Genomic DNA, 22,237 nt, shown 5'->3' with positions numbered 1-22,237 from the left:
AATAATGAGAATGGGTGTTACATGTAGGGAATATGGAAAGAAAAACGATATTGCAGGGTACCTTTTTCCAAGAAAAATACAGACAGGACCTTTCTTAAATTAGCATTGTTAACAGAGCTCATGAAGGTTTCTTGTTTCAGTCTAGTTTTGCCCCCTTTCCAAGCTATTTAAAGATAGCACATTAATTCATTTCTAATAAGGTTTTGAGAGAAGATTTATGGTAAACTATATTCTATGAGCAAACGTCAGGGCCAAACAACCTGTGTTTCCCTGCCCCCACCTTTGATGATGGCCTAATTAATCAAATTAGTAATTATAATTATAATTTTTTAATCCTTGGCTTCATGGCTTGAAGCAATAGGATTAATGTATTAAAACGATATCGGTCCCTGAGTGAAGGACCTTCAATAACCACAGTAATTGATCCCCTTGCTTACCTTGATGTGTTGATATTCCTTCTCCTCTTCCTGTAAGACCTCCAACTGCTTCAGAACGGACTCCTGCTGGAATTCTCCTCGTTCCACCTGCTTTGGAAATTGGGGAAAGAAAGTAAAGGTCACACATGTTAGTCGTGTAGTTCCTCAGCTTATTTGATTCGTACTTCGTCGAGCGTCGAGAATAGCCGACCTGCAAGCTCACGACGTGTCGCGTCCGTGACGCGTCGTGATCTTGTAGGTCTGCTAGTCTCGCCCGCTCTTGGCAGACGATAGCAATAATATTGGTTGTCACAAAATCCCAAGGCACACCTGGTCTTATAAGACTTATAAGTACAATGGTGAGGTATTTGTACTTCACTTAAGTATCTCCAATACTTTTACTTCTACTCCACTACATCTCAGAGGCAAATATTTCACTCCACTACAATTATTTGAAAACTTTAGTTACTAGTTACTTTAAAGATTTTGATTATTATTACAAAACATACACTAATCACTTCAGCCCTATATACATTTCAGCCATTTAAAAATAGCCGATCTACAAGCGCACACTGTGTCGCATCGCAACACATTGTGAGCTTATAGATCTGCTATTTTCAAAAGATTTTTACACATTTGAAAACTTGAAATGGGATATTCTGCATAATGAATACTTTTACTTTTGGTACTTTAAGGAAATTTTGATGCCAATACTTTTGTACTTTTACTCAAGCACATTTTTAATTCCGGACTTTTACTTGTAAAGAGTATTTCGATATTGCAGTATCGATACTTTTACTTAAGTAACACATGTGAGTACTTTTTCCACCACTGCATGGCACACAGTGTGCCTCGGCACAACATCACCACTAGCTAGTCATAAGCCAGTTATATTCTCTGTGTAGCCCTATGTGACCTAGCCTCTGTAGCGAATAGCGATACATACAGTATAGTATGAACATGTGAAAGGAAGACACAAATATGCAATAAAGTTACAGATAACGCAGCAGGTGTTCTTCAAAAGTAATCTGTCATTAATGGTTTGTGGACGTGACAACCGCATTGTGCAGCTGTAATGAGCCTGAACAAATATTGGAAGTAATTTGTACAAGAGCAACACTGTTCCTGCTTACTGGGGTGTGGGGGACCATAGCAAAACTATAACGCGGAATGCATGCAACGTGGTTAGGGTGTGTGTGTGTGTGTGTGAGAGAGAGAGAGAGAGAGAGAGAGAGAGAGAGAAAGAGAGAGAGAGAGAGAGAGAGAGAGAGAGAGAGAGAGAGAGAGAGAGAGAGAGAGAGAGAGAGAGAGAGAGAGAGAGAGAGAGAGAGAGAGAGAGAGAGAGAGAGAGAGAGGACGGACGGACGGACGGACGGACGGACGGACGGACGGACGGACGGACGGGCTAGCTGATCTGACCCTGGGGCAATCTGTCACTCTCATGGAACCTTTGTCGCAACTGCAGTTGTGGTTTGGGTATCAAGCTCAAGTTTTTTAGGCCATAGTCAGAGCATCCTGAAACCTTTTGGAAAACTGTTTATATCATTCCAACATGTCCTGCTTTCACTCACCTCTATACAGTAAGTAGCATACTTAGTATTCTTTTTTTTTTACAACGTTGAGATGATGGTGTGATATCTTATTTCCCCTGCAGCAACATTAATTCCCTTTATGTATGATAGAGAAAAACGCCAGACCTCTTGCCGTAAACTTTAGTTCTGCCCTCGGTACAGAATATGGAAGTCACACCACTTACTATTACAATTACAATATACTGTGGGCATTTAGCAGACGCTCTTATCCACTTGTGAAGAGATCTCCGAAAAAGATTTATGTGTGTGTGGGAGACGAGGTCAACACCTATACGTACTGTATATGGCTGGACTGTATGCGAAATGCTAGAGGGCTTTTGATTTGAAACAACGAGAGAGGCGAGGGATGACATTATCCAGGACTAGGCTGATGCCCGTTGGGAGTGATGCCCGCTGGGAACAATGCCTGTAGGGAACGCACGCCCCTCCGGTTATGCAATACCTGTTTTAAATGCGAGTATATTCAGTGTGCAAGTGTATCTTTTATTTGAAAAACACAGTTTCTTAGATGGTAATTTGACGTACCTTTTGTGCTTTTCCATTATTCGTATAAAGAGGGGTTACTCAGTAGGAAACCACTATTAAAGCGAACCATATAAGATAGGACTAATAAGCATTCATGATTTCACAGACTGTATAAATCCATTAAGACCGGGAACGCATCTGTGTCATTTTAAGATGTCTTTGGCTATTTTTTGAAAACTTGTGGAAAACGTTTGCAAATCTTTGAATACATATATATTTCTTAAAGCGAACATTTTGAACTCAAATCTTTGCTTCTGGGGGATTCTACAAAATGTCTTCTAAATCCTAACAGTTTTTTGAAAAAACCTATGTTGCTATAATATCAGTGGTTCTCAAACTTTTCCATGTCTAGGACCACCCAAAATGATATGTATTTGGATGCGGACCCCATCTCAAAATATGTTGTTCCGGGGACCCCCCATAAGCAAGGATTTGAGTTAAAAATGTTCGCTTTAAAATAATACATTTTTGCACAAAGTTTCACAATTTTTCAAAATATAGCAGATCTACAAGCTCGTAGCGTGGCACAGAGTGCCGCGCTGCCGAGCTTGTGGATCTGCTATATTTGAATAGCCAAAGTATAAAAAGACGGTTATAGCTCAAATCTAAAATGACACGGATACGTTCCCGGTCTTAATGGGTTCAAATAAAAAGAGCAGGGGTTAGTTTTGTAACTTTTTAACGTTTTTTTTTTGGGGAAGTATAGGAAGTGCAAATAGTATGGCGCGACACTCACACTCACCATCAGTTGCTTCATGGAGGCGTGCTCCTCGTTTTCCCGTGCCGCGTTGTGGTCTTTGTGCACAATCTCCACTCGGATGTCGTTTTTCGCCGACACGACTCCTTTCAGATCTGGGGAGAAAACACACACAGAACAATGCAGCGATTCAGTACTAGCTGGCTCAATGTGCTTTTGTATTTTTTGTTGATACCATAATCTTCCCACAATGGCATTTTTTGCAGTACTACATAGTAATTTAGCCAGATGGTTTGGTTTCTATGAGACGTCCCCCCCCCCCCACCCACACCCACACCCCCACCCCTCACCCACTTACTCCTGCACAAAAAAAAATAACAAAACACAAACAAACAAACAAAACAAAAAACTAGAGAAAGCATTATATTTTCATATTCTGCCATCGGATTCCTGTATGTTTCACTTTTTTTTTCTTTTCTGCATACATATGCAATTTCAACACAGCCTTTGCACCGTGGCTCTTTCTGTTCTGGGACATTATTGCTCATTGTACGGGCATATACTAGTATAACAAAGTCTTACTTTCTGTCTTAATTTTGCTTGCAAGTTCTCTCTGGTGAGCACAGATGGAGACGGGCAGTGAGGGCATAACCAGGTGTGCGTCTTCTGTGGTATACAGACAATAGACATGCTGAGGGGACCGGCGGCACAGTTTGGTCGTTGGAACACAGTCAGTCAGTGGCTGACTGTCTTTATAGTCTGAGTTAACCCATTCAATCCGGGAACGCATGCGTGTCATTTTAGTTTTTTTTTTTTTAGCTATAGGCCTAACCATTATTTTATACTTTGGGCTATTCAAAAATAGCAGATCTACACGCTCATAGCGCAAGCTACGAGCTTGATATTTGTTTTGAAAAATCTTGAAAATGTGTGCAAATCTTTGAATATATCTGTTTTTTTAAAGCGAACATTTTTAACTAAAATCAAGGACCATCCAAAATGATATGTATTTGTCCGCTGTATTTTGTTCCAGAGACCCCCAGAAGCAAAGATTTTTAGTTAAAATGTATATATATACAATATATTCAAAGATTTGCAAAAATGTTCCACGATTTAAAAAAAAAATAGCAGATCTACGAGCTTGTAGATCTGCTATTTTTGAATAGCCAAAGAAATCTTAAAAATGACAGAGATGCGTTGCCCGTCTTAATGGATTAAACAGTTACATCATGGATGGATGACAGTCAGAACATAAGATTGAAGTATAATGGTGGCCATTGTATTAGTCGCACATTTATCTTTCACAATTATCCTGCTCCAACACTACAGACAATTCTACAGTATGGTAACTACAGATTCTCAACGTGTCTCTGAGCATGCTAGTAATAGACTATTCCTTGTAGCTATCCAACAGATAAAAGAAACCATTCTTCTTTTCTATAGAGTCATAGTAAATCAGTAGTAGTAAAACGTGGGACATCTTTTACGGCTGCAACTGTACTGTAGCTTGGAGACTGTATTAAGACTCAGATCACATGACATGAGGCCTTATCACATGCTTGGTATCTCTGTGTTACAAAAAATGCCCATACTGGAAAAAGTCAATTAATAATAATTACACCAATAGTATTTCACCCCCAAAAAATTGTATTTTCTATCAATTACACACCCCATGAAGCCTTGAATTCATGGAGATTATTTAGTTTTTGCCACATTCCTAAGCCAATAATTTGATGACCGACGGTCTCTCCGGTAGGAGACTCATTGGAGACCATTTGAGTCTCCTACCGGATACATTAGCATCTTTCCGCCGTACATCATATTATTGACTTAGGAATGCGACAAAAACTAAAAAATCTCCATGAATTCAATGCTTCATAGGGTGTGTACTTTATAGAAAATTGCACCTGCAAATGCAGATGTATGGATGTATTTTTCTGTTGGATACTTTTTTCCAGTGTGGCTGAGTGTGATGTTTTGATCTGGCTGTGGGCATGCCTACGCTTGGCCTATAGCCTTGGGATGGAAGAAGCAAGCAGGAGGAAACATACTTCTCTGGGCACGGGTGCAGCAAAATGCTCCGATTGTTCCCATGAGCACGATGAATGCCACAAAGGCTCCCACAGCTACACCGATGATCACTGCCACCGGCAGAGACTCTGCAGAGGACAGAGGGGGAAAAAAAACACGGACATGATAAACAACATCCATCGATCCGTAGATTGCATAGGTTTAGCTACAGTATGTAATACAACATCTCCTGTGGCGGAGGCCGTGCTCGAGGTGGCCCCTCAAGTGCTTTAGAACATTGGTTCTCAAAGTGGGGTACTTAAGGGGGTTCCAGGGGGTCCCCAGCTAAATGATGGAAAGGAACCAAATGGACCCTTATGGGTCTGTAACTCTGAGAGTGTACAAATGTTACCAAATGGACCCATCAGGGTCCATTTGGTAACATTGGTAACACTCTCAGAGTTAAATTAGCATTGATTTTACAATATGAATTGGGGTCCCAGAGATAGAAATGCCATTAAATGGGGGTCCGTAGCATAATACATGTCAAATTGGGGGTACTTGAAATTAAAATGGTTGAGAATCACTGCTAGAGCCGTACGGTGTTCACTCTCCATTCCGACATCTCACCACTCCGACTAGTGGCTTCCGCGTGCGGTTAGGGTTAGGGTTAGGGTTAGGTATAGGGTTCGTCAACGTCGGAAAGGCGACATGTCGGAAAGGAGAAATGCACCCGAGCCGTACAAATCTTATGGGGAGTCCCTGGCTTATCTTTTCAAATGGGGGTCCGTGGGCTAATAAGTGTCAATTCGGGGGTCCTTGACATGAAAAAGTTTGAGAACCACTGCTTTAGAACAGTGTGGGTTAAGCATTCTCTGTGTATTTTCTTAATGTATAATATATTGGACCAACACGCGTATCACATAATGCTGTCATCTCCTCTGATGGCTGGTGTGTTGTTTTGTATTAGTTTTACTTTTTTTCCCCTCCTCTTTTCCACTTTTTGCCCTCTTTATTGTTTTTTTGTGAGGGGGTTGGGTGGGAGGGTTTGAGTTTGTTGTGTTTGTCTTGTGTGTTTTTTTTTCTTCAGAAAACTAGAAGGGTTCATTTGTATGACTGTTTATCTTATCCTGTACGCTGTGACAATCCTTCAATAATAATTATGTTGAAATAAAAAAAAAATACATTATGTACTACAACACAGTACAGATACTTAAAGACACAGAATCACTGAGCTTCAATGGGCGCCATGGACACCTGGCACCCATGACCAGCAATCCAGACAATGCCCTAGTTTGTTTATAAAATAACATTGTGATATGTTCATTAATAAGAACAATTACGGACTAATTCATGCTTTAAAATATTTTTTAGGGATAGTCCCTATATTGTTGGCCTACCTATCCTCCACTGAAGAGCATATACATTGATTTATTCTTAGTTGTGTGTTCAGGGTGTCGCACACTGAACATAGCTCATCTACAAGTTCACAGCGTGTAGCGCTGCGGCACGTTGTGAGCGTGTAGATCAGCTGTTTTTGGTGTGTGGCACCTGTGTGCAACAAAAAATCTGGTACATGTCATTGCTTGCTCTGCTCTTTATTGAAAGAGAAGTAACTGAACAAAATGTCTATCTTTATAAAGCTAGACCTAGACATGTAGAAACATTTAGAAAAACTATTATTATTTTGACCTTGAAGTTTTGTTTTTGTTACATACACCCAATTTGTTTTACACCAGCACTATTTTCTTTTTCTATTTGTTAAGATTGTTCCTGTAATATCTGTATATATTATTGAAATTTGACATATACTACATCAGGCTTATGATTTTAGTAGACTAATATACCAGAAAGGCAGGCCCTACCAATGATCTCTCCACTCGTATTGAATCCGGTTCTGTTTCTTTTGCTTTCAGTTTTTCTCATCAGCACATATGCTTACACAGACTTATGGGAAATATGCTAAGCTCTTCTCATTTAGTTTCTAATTTTCCTTCTGGGAGAGTTTCTTGGGAGGGTAACTAACACAATGCTGTTTGTTTAAAACTCAGAGAGCTTGTATTACCGTTTACCCCCCCCTCCCCCCCTCATCTAGTCAAGTCAAATCAAGTCCAGACAAATTAATTTATCAGGCACTTAAAAACAGGTTGGTGACAAAATGCTTCACAGAAAGCAGTATTTAAAAACCAAACCAACAAACTAGGGTAGAAACTTCATTAGTAAGCCTTTTGTGTTTCATTGCAGGCAAACAGATATCTCATTATCCGACTGTCCAATAACTTTTAATTTACACTCATTTAGCCTAATAAAAGCATTTGGCTAAGAGGTTTTATTTTCATTGAGTACTAAATAGAGGCAAAGAGTGTGTCCGTGTTTACGTGCATGTGTGCATCGGGGCCAACGCTTTTGTGTGTGTGTGTGTGTGTGTGCGTGTGTGTGTGTGTGTGTGTGTGTGTGTGTGTGTGTGTGTGTGTGTGTGTGTGTGTGTGTGTGTGTGTGTGTGTGTGTGTGTGCGTGCGTGCGTGCGTGTGTACGTGCGTGCGTGCGTGCGTGCGTGCGTGCGTGCGTGCGTGCGTGTGCGTGCGCGCGTTGTGAATGTGATAAAACCTGCAGGCATATTCATCTATATGCAGGTCCTGCCTCGAAGAGCACTATAATGAAGACCTGAGTCACTGGCCCATGTTAATGACCTTCTCGCACTTAAAACAAACGCAACAAAGCTGAGTGCTCTTCCCTATGCCATTAAAGCCTATTTAATGTCTTCATTGATCAATGTCACTTTCATATAAGCAGCTTATAATTTATCATTTGGAATTAGTGGATTGAACAAAGCCTTCCCTACTGAAAAGCAAATGAGTTACAATAAATGTATTCATTTATGAAGCATTGCTAAACAAATAAAGGCTGTTTATAATGAGACGCTGGCACGGAGAGAGAGCCACAGTGAGCAATTTCTGCTTTTATGTGCTGTGGCTATATAGTATATATAGCATGTTCTCAATTTAGCCGGGGCCACCAGTTCAAATTGCTTCTTTTGGGATGCACTTTATCTTAACAGGGGAAATTAATTCAATTCATGGCCATTACATTTACAGCAATTACTACTGCCATGAATATTTCATTATTATTTTTTTTACTTTATAATGTTTTTACTGGACTGTACTTGTTGGTAACCAAAGTTGTAAATCCTAGACATTGTTACATACTGTAGACATTTTTAAATTCCATAAAGATTCTGATGAATTAATGCTATTAACATATGAATGATCTAAATCAGTGGTTCTCAACCAGTGGTCCGGGGACCACCAGTGGTCCTTGAGGGGGTTCCAGGGGGTCCCCAGCAAAAGGTGTTAATACATTTTCACCCCTTTATCCATATTGTATATGTTGGCTATTCAAAAATAGCAGATATACAAGCTGCGAGCTTGTAGATCTGCTATTGTTGAACATTTTCGAAAAAATCTTGAAAGCGGTTGAAGAATTTTGTATAATGTTGCATTTCTTAACACAAATCTTCTCTTCTGGGGGGTCCCTGGCACAAAACATTTTCATATGGGGTTCCGCGGCCAAATGTATATCAATTTAGGGGTCCTTGGCATGAAAAATGTTGAAAACCACTGATATACCTAGGTATGTAATTTACAATATCCAGGTATATTTTAATACTATAGTGTGCAGCAGCACATGTGGCATTGTTTTCCCATCCGCCTACGCATTGTGCATACTTGTCCCGCATCATCACAATCATAGTGGCATTTGGTAAGAAGAGGAAAGGTGGAATCTGTCGAACCTTGGCTCCCACCTTGTTCCTTGAGCCGTATGATCTCGGTGTCGGAGCCGAAGCTGTTCCAGGCAGTGCAGTTGTAGATGGTCTGAAAGTCGGCCGGGACGATGTTGCTCATGGTCAGCGTGGAGATGACCCCCTCCTCCGTGCTGACCGTCTCCACGGTGTAGCGGCCCGACGTGCCGGACTCTAACACCGTCTCCTTCCACGACCAGGCCTGAGAGGAAGGAAGTGGAGTGGATCAAGAAGCATGAAGAGAAGAGTGAAATTTGCAGTGGTGGAAAAAGTACTCACATTTTGTACTAGTAAAAGTATCAATACTGCAATGTAAAGATACTCTGTGACAAGTAAAAGTCCGGAATTCAAAATGTACTTGAGTAAAAGTACAAAAGTATTGGTATCAAAATGTACTTAAAGTACAAACGTAGAAAGTAGGCCTACTCATTATGCAGAATTATGCAAATGTATAAAATGTATACAAATCTTTTGAAAATAGCAGATCTACAAGCTCACAATGCGTAGCTTGTAGATCGGCTGTTTTTAAATGGCCAAAATGTATATAGGGCTGAAGCGGATAATGTATGTTTCGTAATAATCAAAATTTACAAAGTAACTAGTAACTACAATTTTCAAATAATTGCAGTTGAGTAAAAGTACTCAACTATAGTAAAGTAAAAAAGACCTCAACATTGTACTTGAGTACAGTAAATGTACTTAGTACACTTAGTTACTTTACACCACTGGACATTTGTAACCTTTGCCCCTCAGCCAGTTACAGCCCTTGTGTCTCTGACCTACAGTAGCAATGCCATTAGGTCTCACTCATGACCATGAATGCGCGTCACCTCTCTATCTGCCCTTGAATCTGTTATCTCAGCGGTTCCCAACCCCCCCCCCCCCCCCCCCCCCCCACGGAAAGGAAATATATGAACATATATTTGTATATATGCAACATACATGTGAAAAACGTGAATTGGCTTGTTATAGTGCCACCATGAGGCTGATGTGAACGTTTTCAAGTGGCATCTATTCCTGGGCCAAGTGGGAATCTCTGTGGAAAACTTCACGGAAATCGCATGCTTGAGGCATGATTTGAGGCATTTTGTTCCAAATGAACCAATCCTGCATACTTTGGAAGGCAATTTTAGCAAATCAGGATAGAATATGGAAAATCAGACAGATCCGTGTTGATCACATGACTATAGAGATACTGTGTACCGATTTGGGTGCTTTTTGGACAAAATCTGTAGGAGTAATAGCAAAAAATGTGTTTCGCTAAAGTCGGCGTCATGGTGGCGCTATGACAGGCTGATCTGAAAAATGTGGGGCAGAGGTTCTGCTGTGTCATCCAGGGAGTGTGTGTGCGCAGTTTCACAGCGACAGGTCCAACGGTGGCGGAGATTATCTGCTCACAGACAGAAGGACGGACGGACGGACGGACGGACGGACGGACGGACGGACACACGGACGGACACACGGACGGACAGGGGGCAAAACATACTCTCTCGCCATGCCTTTCGGCCTGGCGGAGACAATAACCCTCCAACCTTCCGTCTGGCTGTGAAAAGAATAATTGCACAATGCCACAATCGTACAAGTGCATTTATCCTCGGTTCAGGGATTTCACTCCCAAAGAAAGACTTTTCTTTCAAATTCAAAGTGTTTGACTTTGAAGTTATATAACTGAATGACATGAACACTGCATTGGGCTCTTTTAAAGACTAAAGCCTACTTTTTTTTTACCTAGCATTAATGTGCATGTCTGTGGACATTTCTTTATTGATCATTAACAGTAGAACTATATTGGTTTACCGTAACAACCTGTAAAACTCTGAAACACAACTGTCTAATGCCTCAACACACTACAGTATATAGGGACCCTATAATGGTGCGTTCACACGAGCGAGGTACAAAGATACAAAAATACACCGCATTTGTCGCTGTGTCGCTTTGTATCTGTGTATAGCTTGTATATCTGCTATTTTTGAATAGCCAAAGAAAACTTAAAATGACACACATGCGTTTCCTTCCCGGCCTTAAAGGGTTAAGCATGAGCCCCGGTCCTCACGGAGTAGTACCCACTGTATCAGGGAGTTGGCTGAATTAGTTTGAGCTGGACTACTATCTTCAGATACATACGGGGCACTGTGATAGGGAGTCAGATGGTTCTGGGGGGGCTCGGAGAGCCTGTCATAGTCACGGAAATTGTTCAGACTAAATGAGAAACCTGTGAACATTCCCACCTCAGAAGATCACACTTCTTGAGAAAGCTTGGCCAATTTCTTTCTTCCTATGACTCCTGTTCAGTCATCTCGGCTAATGACAGCTCATCAGCGTTAGTCATTTCCATTGAAGATGTATGCTCTTAAACCTACGTGGCACTGACAGAGGGAACTAGCCCAAGCAGGGTTGAGGAGATGACTTATAGGGAAGTAATACATTGGGCATCACACTCTGTGATGATATGGTCAAGATGAGGAGCAGCCATGTTTCATCTGATGTGCTCTTCTATGGTTTCTGCAGGAGCAGGAAGAAAGGCCACACTGACAGGCAATCAAAAAGTGTGATCCTACAAGTATTCTACCTGATTAGATTCTCAATAGCCGGAATACTTACTGTGACGGACTGTGACTCAAATGATGTCAAACTTGCAGTGGTGGGACAGTCACAGTAAGTACACTTGAGTACTGTACTTTTTTGGAGTATCAACAGCTGATATACTATACTTAAAAGTAATATATTTGTCTTAGAAATGCAGAAGAGTAAAACAAAGAACTCAAGTAAAATACAAATATTCAAAAGATGCACTTAAGTACAGTATTCAAGTAAATGTATTGGTACTGTCCACCACTGAGCTTTATAGTATATTCACAGCACATTTATGGACAATGAATCGAATACACTTGATGATTTGTTTTCCCATATTAGATATTCAATCCAATTACAACCAATCCGATTATACAACATTGTAATGTATATCAAAAGACTGCTTAGAACCTTGGACTACTCTACAGCCGGTTTAAACTTATTTTCTGATCAAATTACATGACAGAAAACTGAGAATTTTAGTCGGAAATGGCCGCCGTCTTGAAAACTAGAAGCCATATTGTATTTTTAACGGCACCATTGAATTTGTCATGTCAAAATTCATACATTTTTGATGAACTAGATCTTTAAGACATTCAAGTTCTACACTAAAAAACCTTGTAGCCACCTTGAAAAATGGTCATCGTCTTGGAGGCCTTTCTGAAAAAGTAGGTCTTGGCGTTATTCATGCCAAATGTGGTGCTTGTATCACAAAGTGAACGATTCTTCTGAAATATTGACTTAATCTGCTAGACCAGTGGTTCTCAACCAGTGGTCCTTGAGCGGGTTCCAAATTAATTGTTATTAGGAACAAATTGACTCTTGCGTGTCTGTAACTCTGAGAGTGTATAAATGGAACCAAATGGACCCTTACGGGTCCATTTGGTTCCATTTGTACACTCTCAGAGTTAAATGAACACACTGATGATGATACTATAGTGTAGATTGGGACCCCCAAGAAATCAAAATGGTTGAGTCCCTGCCATATCTTTTCAAATGGGGTCCCTGGGCTAATATGTATCAATTGCAGGTCCTTGACGCAAAAAAGGTTGAAAACCACTGTGCTAGACTACTCCTATGATACGAATGGTAGTAAAATGAGGTCTCCCCCCCAAAAAAAACAGAATCTTTCCTAGACAACACCCCTGATGGAAACGACAGGTATGCTAGCTGTGCACAGCTTGTGTAGCTTCATTTCTAAAAGCCAAAATTTCACGCACCATCTCCTGGGCAAATGTTTCAAGTTCAAGGACATCATTATTACCTGAGCCACTAAACATAGTATACTTTCTCAAAAATGCCCATGTGGTTTAGGGTATGTTGGTAAAACTAATCGTGCGCTTAAAACATGCATCTCAGAAGTGCAATATTCGTAACCAAGACCCCAAGAGCCCAGTCGCCATGCATGCTTTTTTATGTCGGCCATGACACAGTGTGGCATCACCAAAATGTCAGGGGATTGAACGTGTAAAATGCCCCAGATGGGGAGGAGACATTAGTAGACTGTTGATATAGTACAGATCCTTTTGGGTTTAAAAATAGGACACTAGCCTCCAAAAGGCATGAATGAGGACTTTCCCATCAATCACTTCCTGTAAACTGTTCTCTTTTTCACTAGGAGATATAACTGGTTATGTGAATCTAGTAAGATTTTGCTAATCATGTTTTTCACCGGAGCTTTATAAATGTATGTACTGTATATCGTTTTAATTGTCATTTGACTGTGATGTGTACCATTCTATATGACATGACCTGTGGGTCTGATGTATTTATTTGGGAGTTCTCGAATTTGACCCGACAAAGAAAACCTGAGATTTTAAACATTTATCATTGTGTGCGGGTTGTATTCTTTCCTTATAATCATGCCCTAACCAACACCCTGACAGGTGATGTGCATATTTCAACAACGTTGAAACAAAAATATCATTGTTTTGTCATTTTTAACAGCTTGTATGAGTCATACAATGTATGACAGCCAAACAATTCCTCCTTTTGGGCATGAAGCCAACGTGCAGTTCTGCAAATAGAGCTAAGAAATGCAGTGTCTGTATTTGTATGTCTATTTTTCCAAAGTTGTCAGCTGATGCTCGTTTACGTAGCAAGGAAAATACAAACAAACACAAACGACAAAGAAAACCAGTTTTCATTCTGACACTTTCAATATGTGAAGAATAAATAGAGAGGAATCCAGAATGAATATTCAGGAGGGACCCAGTAGCCATTACCCCTACAGTCTCGCCCATCAAATCAACCGGATATTAATAATGCAGCTACTTTATGTTCAGCATCAGTATAGGAAAAAAAACACATTAGATGACAGTGCGTGGCAGTTACACACAGTACACACGCACACACACGCACACTCACGCACACACCCAGGCATGCACACACACACACACACACACACGCACGCACGCAAGCACGCAAGCACGCACACACACACACACACACGCGCACACACACACACAGACACACACAAACTCACAATTCATAATAGCATGAAGAGGAGGCTCACAGAGTTGGCTGTTTATCTAAGGCCCATAAATCTTAATGGGATCTGTGCTAACAGAGCATAAGCATGCATTAAATGAGAAATTAAGGGCCTAAGTCCGCAATGCTTCATGCACCCCCTATTCATACAAAAAACAAATGATGGGGAATGTTATTAGATTCATTAAAATGATTTTTTGCTTGCTCGTATTGCACATGTTTTAAAATAGTTTAATCAATAGCTAATAGGGCAGTGGGGGGCTCTGTCAGGGCATTATCATTATACAAAGGCCTGATTGGTCCCATTGAACAGATACATCAATCAAATATAAAATTAGGAGAAGGACATTAGACGTCCAATTTGCATCGTTCAGGTGCCACAGAGCCATGAAATAGCAGTTGATGATTTTTTTGCAGTAACAGTAATTTCAAAATAATCTACTAACACCAACAGAGCATAATAGTGGATAATGGCACTAGGTGCACTAGGAAATAGGTCAATTACCAGTGGTGGAAAATGTACTCACATTTTGTACTTAAAGGAGAATTTTGGATATCTTAGGATGAATGGTACAGTAGAAACATTTCATAACTCGATCCCGGGTCCGCCACAGCTTAAAACGTGCGCGGATAGGCCTTGCGTTAGATCGCATATTTTAATAGCTTTTTTTTCTTTCTTTTTTTTGAGAGATCTGACGTTCATAGTGACAGAACACTGTCCAAACACTGTCCATCTCGTCGAGCGAGACTTAGGATTTTTTTTTTTGCATAGTGTTCTGTCACTATGAACGTCAGATCTCACAAAAAAAAAGGGGAAAAAAAGCTATTAAAATATGCGATCTAACGCAAGGCCTATCCGCGCACGTTTTAAGCTGTGGCGGACCCGGGATCGAGTTATGAAATGTTTCTACTGTACCATTCATCCTAAGATATCATAACGTCATAGAAAAGGTAAGAAAAACTTAAATTCTCCTTTAAGTAAAAGTATCAATACGGCAATGTAGAAATACTCTGTTACAAGTGAAAGTCCGGAATAGAACATGTACTTGAGTAAATGTACAAAAGTATTGGTATCAAAATGTACTTAAAGTACCAAAAGTAAAAGTACTAAAATGTTTGAAAATAGCAGATCTACAAGCTCACAAAGCGTTGCATCTTGTACATCGGCTATCTTCAAATATCCTAGGTATAAAACAGGGCTTAAGTGCTAAATGTAATGTTTTATAAAGCAATAATTTATATCTGCAAGTAACTAAAGTTTTCAAAAAATTGTAGTGGAGTAAAATTACAATATTTGCCTCTGAGGTGTAGTGGAGTAGAAGTAAAAGTACTGATGATTGGAAGTGCTCCAGTAAAGTAAAGGTACCTCAAAGTACAGTACTTGAGTAAATGTACTTTGTTACTTTACACCACTGTCAATTACTCACAATGCGGTCTGGGGGCGGGGTGCTCCGGATGAAACATTTGATCTGTCCCTTCTCGCCATGCAACGCTTGTTGGGTCTGGGTGCTGGAGATGATTGGAGGCCCTGGGAGGGAGAAGAAAGGCAGAAGAACACACACGTCACCGACGAGTGGCCTGCATGTCACTGCAAAAATGATTCATCAAAATCCCCTTCAGCTCGAAGGCCATGTAACAATGCCTGCACTTTATCGAGTCACTCAGACACGTTCTAGTGCATTGATTTTCTTGCCCTATTCCTCTTCTCCCCTCAACCAGATTGAATTCACCAGTGGTGGAAAAAGTACTCACATTCTTGACTTGAGTAAAAGTATCAATACTGCAATGTAGAAATACTCTGTTACAAAGTAGAAAGTACTCATTATGCAGAATGTCCCATTTCACAATTTTTCAAATGTATAAAATATATACAAATATTTTGAAAATAGCAGATCTACAAGCTCTTGCAGATCGGCTATTTTCAAATGGCCAAGATGTATGTAGGGTTGAAGTGGTGAATGTATATTTTGTAATAATAATCAAAATCTACAAAGTAACTAAAGTGTTCAAATAATTGTATTGGAGTAAAAGTACAATATTTGCCTCTGAGATGTAGGGGAGCAGAAGTAAAAGTACTGAAAATTGGAAATGCCCCAGTAAAGTAAAAAAAAAATACCTCAAAATTGTACTTAGGTACAGTACTTGAGTGAATGTACTTAGTTATTCTACACCATTGGAATTCACTCTCATTTCCAAATGTAGGAATACCTAGTACTAGTGTACAGTAATTTGGGGGTCACCTCAAAGGGTTGGATTCTATTGCGGTTTCGATATTGAAGCGCAGCTCAACCCTCGGCACAATCTAGCCAAGGACAGGCCAGGGCGGAATGAAGGTCACGGACACAGAACCCCGAGACCTCATTCTAGATGGAGGAGAAGAAATAGTTGATTTATGGCCAGCTTGATTTCCTCCCAGCTGAGATAAGGGTCACGGCGGAGAGAGCCCAGATATTTCTTCAGAGCCTAATCAGGACTGCCGAGAGGCGTGGGTGTGCTGTCCTGTCTTTCTGGGGAGATAACGCACGTCGACATGTTGTTTCTCCCCTTTCAATTTGTTCACAGAGGATTTGAACTCTGACCTGACACTTGACTATCGATCGGCTGCGTCCCCCGCGCTGAACATATAGGAATCCGTTTCCTCTCCTTAAAGACACAATCCAGAGGCTGTGAATGCGGGTTATTATGTAGGTGTGCTTCTGTTAACGACCTGGATTTGAACCAGATCCTATAAATGGGCTCAGTCAAAGGCTCAATCCTCCCTGGCTGATGGCTATATTAAGTCTTCTGGGCTACAGGCAGGGCTACTCACACTTCAGTATTTAGAGATACAAAGTAATAGTTGGGGATCTTTCTTAAATCATCCTAACTCGAGACACATCTCACTCCAGTGTTTATGAACCTCAACAGTTGTGAACAAATCTATTACAGCCTCAAAATAGACTAAACAATGGTTAGCCAACACATACACAGGCTGTCAATTATTGTTTATCAGAAGCTCCTGCAAACCTTTCAGGATGAAAAGAAGTCTTGGGTCCAATAAATCTTAATGCAGTGAAGCTATTAGAGGATGGCCAGCTTCCAACAGAGGGCGGCAAAATGGTCACAGACTTGGCCTTTAAACAGCTGGCAAAATCAAATCTTAAACGCATCTCTAGCGATGCGCAGGGTTAAGAGAGTGTGTGTGTGCGTGCGTGTGTGCTAGGTGGCTGAATGGGAGGGCTGCTTCTTGATTAGCACGACAACGCGTTTCCCAGCCAACTCCCCTCAAACTCCTGCTCTCTGGCATCTTGCTGCCGATACATAATTGCAGTTTATTACCTGTCCCTTATTAAAATAAATTAGCATTTTAATGAGATACTGGCAGATGGCGTCGTGGTATGCTACTGGAGGAGCTGGGAGGCTACTGCTGCGGAGCAACTGAAGCAAATGGACAAGATTGCACTGAAGTTCTTTAATGGTCTCACTTTAGCGTGTCAACATGGACCGATAGTTTTGCAGCATCGGGCGAGTCTCTCCATGTGTGTACTCACTGCCGTTATGGATTTGTCATGGTAGTGAGTTTGCGTGCATATATCTGTGAGTGGATATACTCTGTGTGTGTGTGTGTGTGTGTGTGTGTGTGTGTGTGTGTGTGTGTGTGTGTGTGTGTGTGTGTGTGTGTGTGTGTGTGTGTGTGTGTGTGTGTGTGTGTGTGCGTGCGTGATTGTGCACAAGCACGTTTGTGGTCAGGCAGTTGCACGTGCACGGTGTGGTTGGTATAGCGACCCACAGTCAGCACCCAGTCAGTTAGACAGAGTCCGTCCTGCTATGCCTGGGGTAGGCTGTGGTGGCTGAGAAGGATCTGCTCTGTGGATCAGGGCTTTAAATGAGGAAAATAATTAGATAGCTTTATCTCTGTGGCTCAGACGACTTGGATGGAATGTATGTGTGTGGGTGTGAGTGTGTGTGCGCTAGCGCTCGCGAGCGCGCGTGCAGCATGTGTGTGAATGCCTGTGTGTACTTGTGTGCACGTCACGCGCGAGTTCGCTCATTTGCGTGTCCGAGCATGCGTGCTTTTGTGCATCTGCTATGAATGTACGTGTGCGTGTGCTCGAGCACACTGACTTGTGTGTGTGTGTGTCGTGTGTGTGTTCGTTTGTACATCTTGCCTTCACGCTGTGCGATTGTAGAATGAACACATTTGAGGGTGGAGGTGGGTGGCACCCGCACACAGGGTCTTGTGTCGGGGAAGGTAGTCAGAGCGTTGTGAGACACGTTTTGTTTATTCCCGAGAACGACGTGTCGGAGTGAGCCGTGCAATCTGATTATGTGGGATTGGAGCCGATGTCAGAGGCCAGGCCTTGTGTATCCATGCTAAATTGAAGTCACAGCGCAGGTCATCGGATTTGAACAAAACTGTGGCCCTCCTATACTTCTCTCGCCAAGGCTTGGTTTATTTATATATATTATACATATATATCATTATTTGTTTTCTGAACGAAAGAGGGAGAAACAGCAGAAAGGTCAGGCCGTGTTCTCAGCCATATTGTGCTTCTGTTAACCCATTAAAGACCGGGAACGCATCTGTGTAACCACTTGAACCATTATTTTATACTTTGGCTTTTCAAAAATCGTGAAAATGTGTGCACATCTTTGAATATATATTTTTAAAGCGAACATTTTTAACTCAAATCTTTGCTTCTGGGGACGTCCGTGGAACAACATATTTTGAGATGGGAGGCGTAAGGCCAAATACATATCATTTTGGGTGGTCCTTGACATGAAAAAGTTTGAGGACCACTGATATTATAGCAACATATGTTTTTCAGAAAACTGTTAGGATTTAGAAGACATTTGTAGAATCCCCAGAAGCAAAGATTTGAGTTACAAATGTTTGCTTTAAAAATACATAAATATTCAAAGATTTGCATACATTTTCACACAATTTTTTTTTTAGCAGATCTACAAGCTCGTAGCGCGGCACTTCTGTGCTGCGCTACAAGCTTGTAGCTCTGCTATTTTTGAATAGCCAAAGAGATCTAAAAATGAAACAGATACTTTCCCGGTCTTAATGGGTTAATTTTCCACTGGCCACTATGATTGGGCCGATATGCACTTCATGTGCATTACTGTGCAGTATGCGTGGGAGGTGTAATTGTATTGTTTGGCTAGATCGTGACAGGTTGAAGTGCATTGGTATCTATAGATGCGCTATGAGTGCGTTGGTGTTTTTTTCGTTCATGTCCTGGGGCCGGGGTTGTCCTTTGAGGTCATTGTGGGGGTTCGTGTGGCTTCAGAGGAGGACTTCTTGACCTCTAATCTCTAGAAATACAGCAGTACAGTACATTTAAAATGGTCTGAGTCATCATAATAGCTCAAGATGAGTTTTGCCTGCATTAGTAAAGTCAGTAATTGGGAAAATGGAAAAAAAAGAAGAAAAGTTAAATAAACTTGTTTAGGCCAACACGTTTATTTATTTGGTTGACTAAAACTAGACTAACAGTAAAACATTTCAGATGACTAAAATATGACAAAAACTAAATGGAATTTGATTCAAAAGACTATGACTAAAACTGAATCAAAATTTGCTGTCAAAGTCAACACTAGAGCGTATCCACTTTCAATACACGCCCATACAATCAACAAGCGTCTGCACACATGGACGCAGAGTGTATCCACTTTAAGTAATCCCATAAGACCACCAAGTGTATGCACATTGGACGCCCAGTGTATCCACTTCATATAATCTCATAAAATCAACAAGTGTATGCACACTGGAGCGGATGAGGAGCTGAAGTGAGCGTGTATCCACTTTTAATATGATCCCATATTAATCAATGATGTACTGTAATATGGACCTTATATACACAACGGATGCAGAGCTGAAGGCCTTATTTCTATATTCTACCACGACCCACGCGTGTTCTTCACAGTATTGCAAAGTAGAAATACACCGCAGATCAGTGGTTCTCAAAGGCCCAGGGGTCCTTGAGGGGGTTCCAGGGGGTCCCCAGCAAAATTAGTTGATATAACATTAAAAAATCTGTTTAACCACCTTAACTTTATCTACAAAGATCGTCGCATTGCGATACATTGTGAGCTGGTACAGTAGACCTAGCCTGGAAACCAAACGAATCTGCCATTGCAAAAAAAAAATTGCCCTCCGCAGATTTGGTCTGGCACTGCTCAGTTGTGATTGGATTTCACTCCCTCCGAAGTAGTGAGGGACCAATCAGGGCCCAGTATGCAAATATGGGGCGGGTTTATCACCAGAGGCATTTTTTTAATTCGCCCCTTGGAAATGCAGGTTCCATACAGCGATTCCAGACTAATATCTACGCAGTGATATTAGTCTGGCCATGCCGGGCTACAGTAGACCTGATATATTATTTTCTAAAACATATTTTTTTTATGGGATCCCTGCCACAAAACATTTTCCGATGGGGGCAAATACATATTCATTTGGGGGTCCTTGACATGAAAAGGTTTGAGAACCACTGCTGTATGGTATACTCTAGCATCATACAACCAAAACGGCTAATATGCATATGTTAGGTTAGGGGGAACTCTGTCATTGACTACATACAGTAAAATCTCTGGTTTTGCCCAGCATCACAGCAAATGGCTAAATGATGGAAGGAAACGAGTGGAGAAAACTCTCCGGGTGTAGCTTATTTGTGCGTTCGTTAATCCATTCTGATGAGAATGATTTTGTAATTTACGAACGAGAATTGGTTTGCCAGAGATAGAAACAGAAACATCAATTCCCGAAAATACACTTTCACAGGATTTTCTTTGACAGCGACAAGCAGGACAATTACTAAAAAGACAGGAAACGTGTTCATTCTTTATTCTCTCAAGGAAATACTTAATTTTCACAACACGCTCTGCACACTCCCAGAGCACAGTGCTCTGGATTCCAACAGGAACACGCTGATTGACAAGAAGCACTCACAGTGCGCACCGACTGTCGGATGAATTTACTAACGCAATTATACAGAATATGTTAATTTCTGGGAAACTGGGAGGGGGTCATTTGGGTCCACACATTAAATTCTAGCAGGTCAATGATGCTTTTAGGGGGCTAATGGCACGACCTGGATCAAACTGGACATTTTTATACGTAATAATAAAATCATAATAATAAGGCTCATAATTTTTACTTAAGCTATTACATCCAATTGAGTTTTATTATTTGAATGTGGGGGCCTACAGCAGAGTCAGAAAGCATACCCATATGCCAGTTAAGGACACCATGGGCACTGTCACAGTGTCCTAGGAACTCTTTCATTAATCACTGTCTATGGAGCAGCTGCAGGACTTGTCTCTAGACAACATCATCATCACCACCACCACATTCTTGTCACTCTGCTGTTTGGCTGAACGAGAGACTCGTTCACATTCACAAATTAGAACTGAGCTGTACATTATTATAGAAATAATAATGTGAATTCTATTTCAGGATGGCTTTTCCCTGGAGAGGAGGCAAGCTCCATAAAGGTGGTTTTCAATCTACGTGACTATATCAACAACATCTCAGAACACAGTTTTTTAATGATGCACTTTCCGTCCCAATTATGAATTATTCCTCACCGTCCTCTTTTTTTTTTACAACACTGACACAAATGCTATGCCGGTGCATATAAAGGCAATGTCTGGTAGGACTACAAATAGAGGGGGCGGAGGGGGGTGTTGAGATTCGAAGCAACAAAGTGCCCTGTGGGATATTGGGGGATATATCGGTTCTATTTCTCTATTAATGTGGTAATGGGTTCGCTCTCCCTGGCTGCCCAGCAGAGTATGCATCTCATTACATATAAAACGTCGCTCACAAATTTCCACATCCATCATTGCATCCATTAAAAGACAGCAAATCCCATAGTCAGCAGGGTATTCAGGACAATGGTTGCTGCCCAAACTGAACCACATAAGCTGATTGCCCTGGTGGGGGGGGGGGCTGAAAGTGAAGGGAAACAGGGTGAGATGAGGGGACGATGACAATGAGGTGTACAGAGAGGAACAGGGCCTATTGTGTTACTTTACCAGTAAGACAGCAAACTATAGAATTTTGATTGAAATGCCATTTTTTGTTTTGTTTTGTTACTCTTTGGTTTATCTTCCGTCTGCAATAATTAAGTTGACCTCATTATGTTTAGTG

The 22,237-nt window shown here is 41.1% G+C and overlaps 1 protein-coding gene across 1 annotated transcript in view; it reads right to left on the bottom strand.

The window, feature by feature from the left end:
• The window catches only part of kirrel3b (kirre like nephrin family adhesion molecule 3b), a 270,450-nt gene that overhangs the window by 2,372 nt on the left and 245,841 nt on the right, over positions 1-22,237 (bottom strand). Inside the window, exons 10-15 of the mRNA XM_084065415.1 lie at positions 15,528-15,628; positions 9,043-9,241; positions 5,282-5,389; positions 3,813-3,896; positions 3,276-3,385; positions 438-524 (exon numbers count right to left, since the gene is read on the bottom strand). Of these exons, the coding sequence (XP_083921541.1) occupies positions 438-524; positions 3,276-3,385; positions 3,813-3,896; positions 5,282-5,389; positions 9,043-9,241; positions 15,528-15,628 (689 nt within the window). The remainder of the gene's footprint in view (positions 1-437; positions 525-3,275; positions 3,386-3,812; positions 3,897-5,281; positions 5,390-9,042; positions 9,242-15,527; positions 15,629-22,237) is intronic.

This window comes from Gymnoscopelus microlampas (assembly GCF_963454915.1).
Source record: "Gymnoscopelus microlampas genome assembly, chromosome: 8".
Taxonomy (NCBI): Eukaryota; Metazoa; Chordata; class Actinopteri; order Myctophiformes; family Myctophidae; genus Gymnoscopelus; species Gymnoscopelus microlampas.
This window is presented reverse-complemented; position numbering and strand designations above follow the sequence as displayed.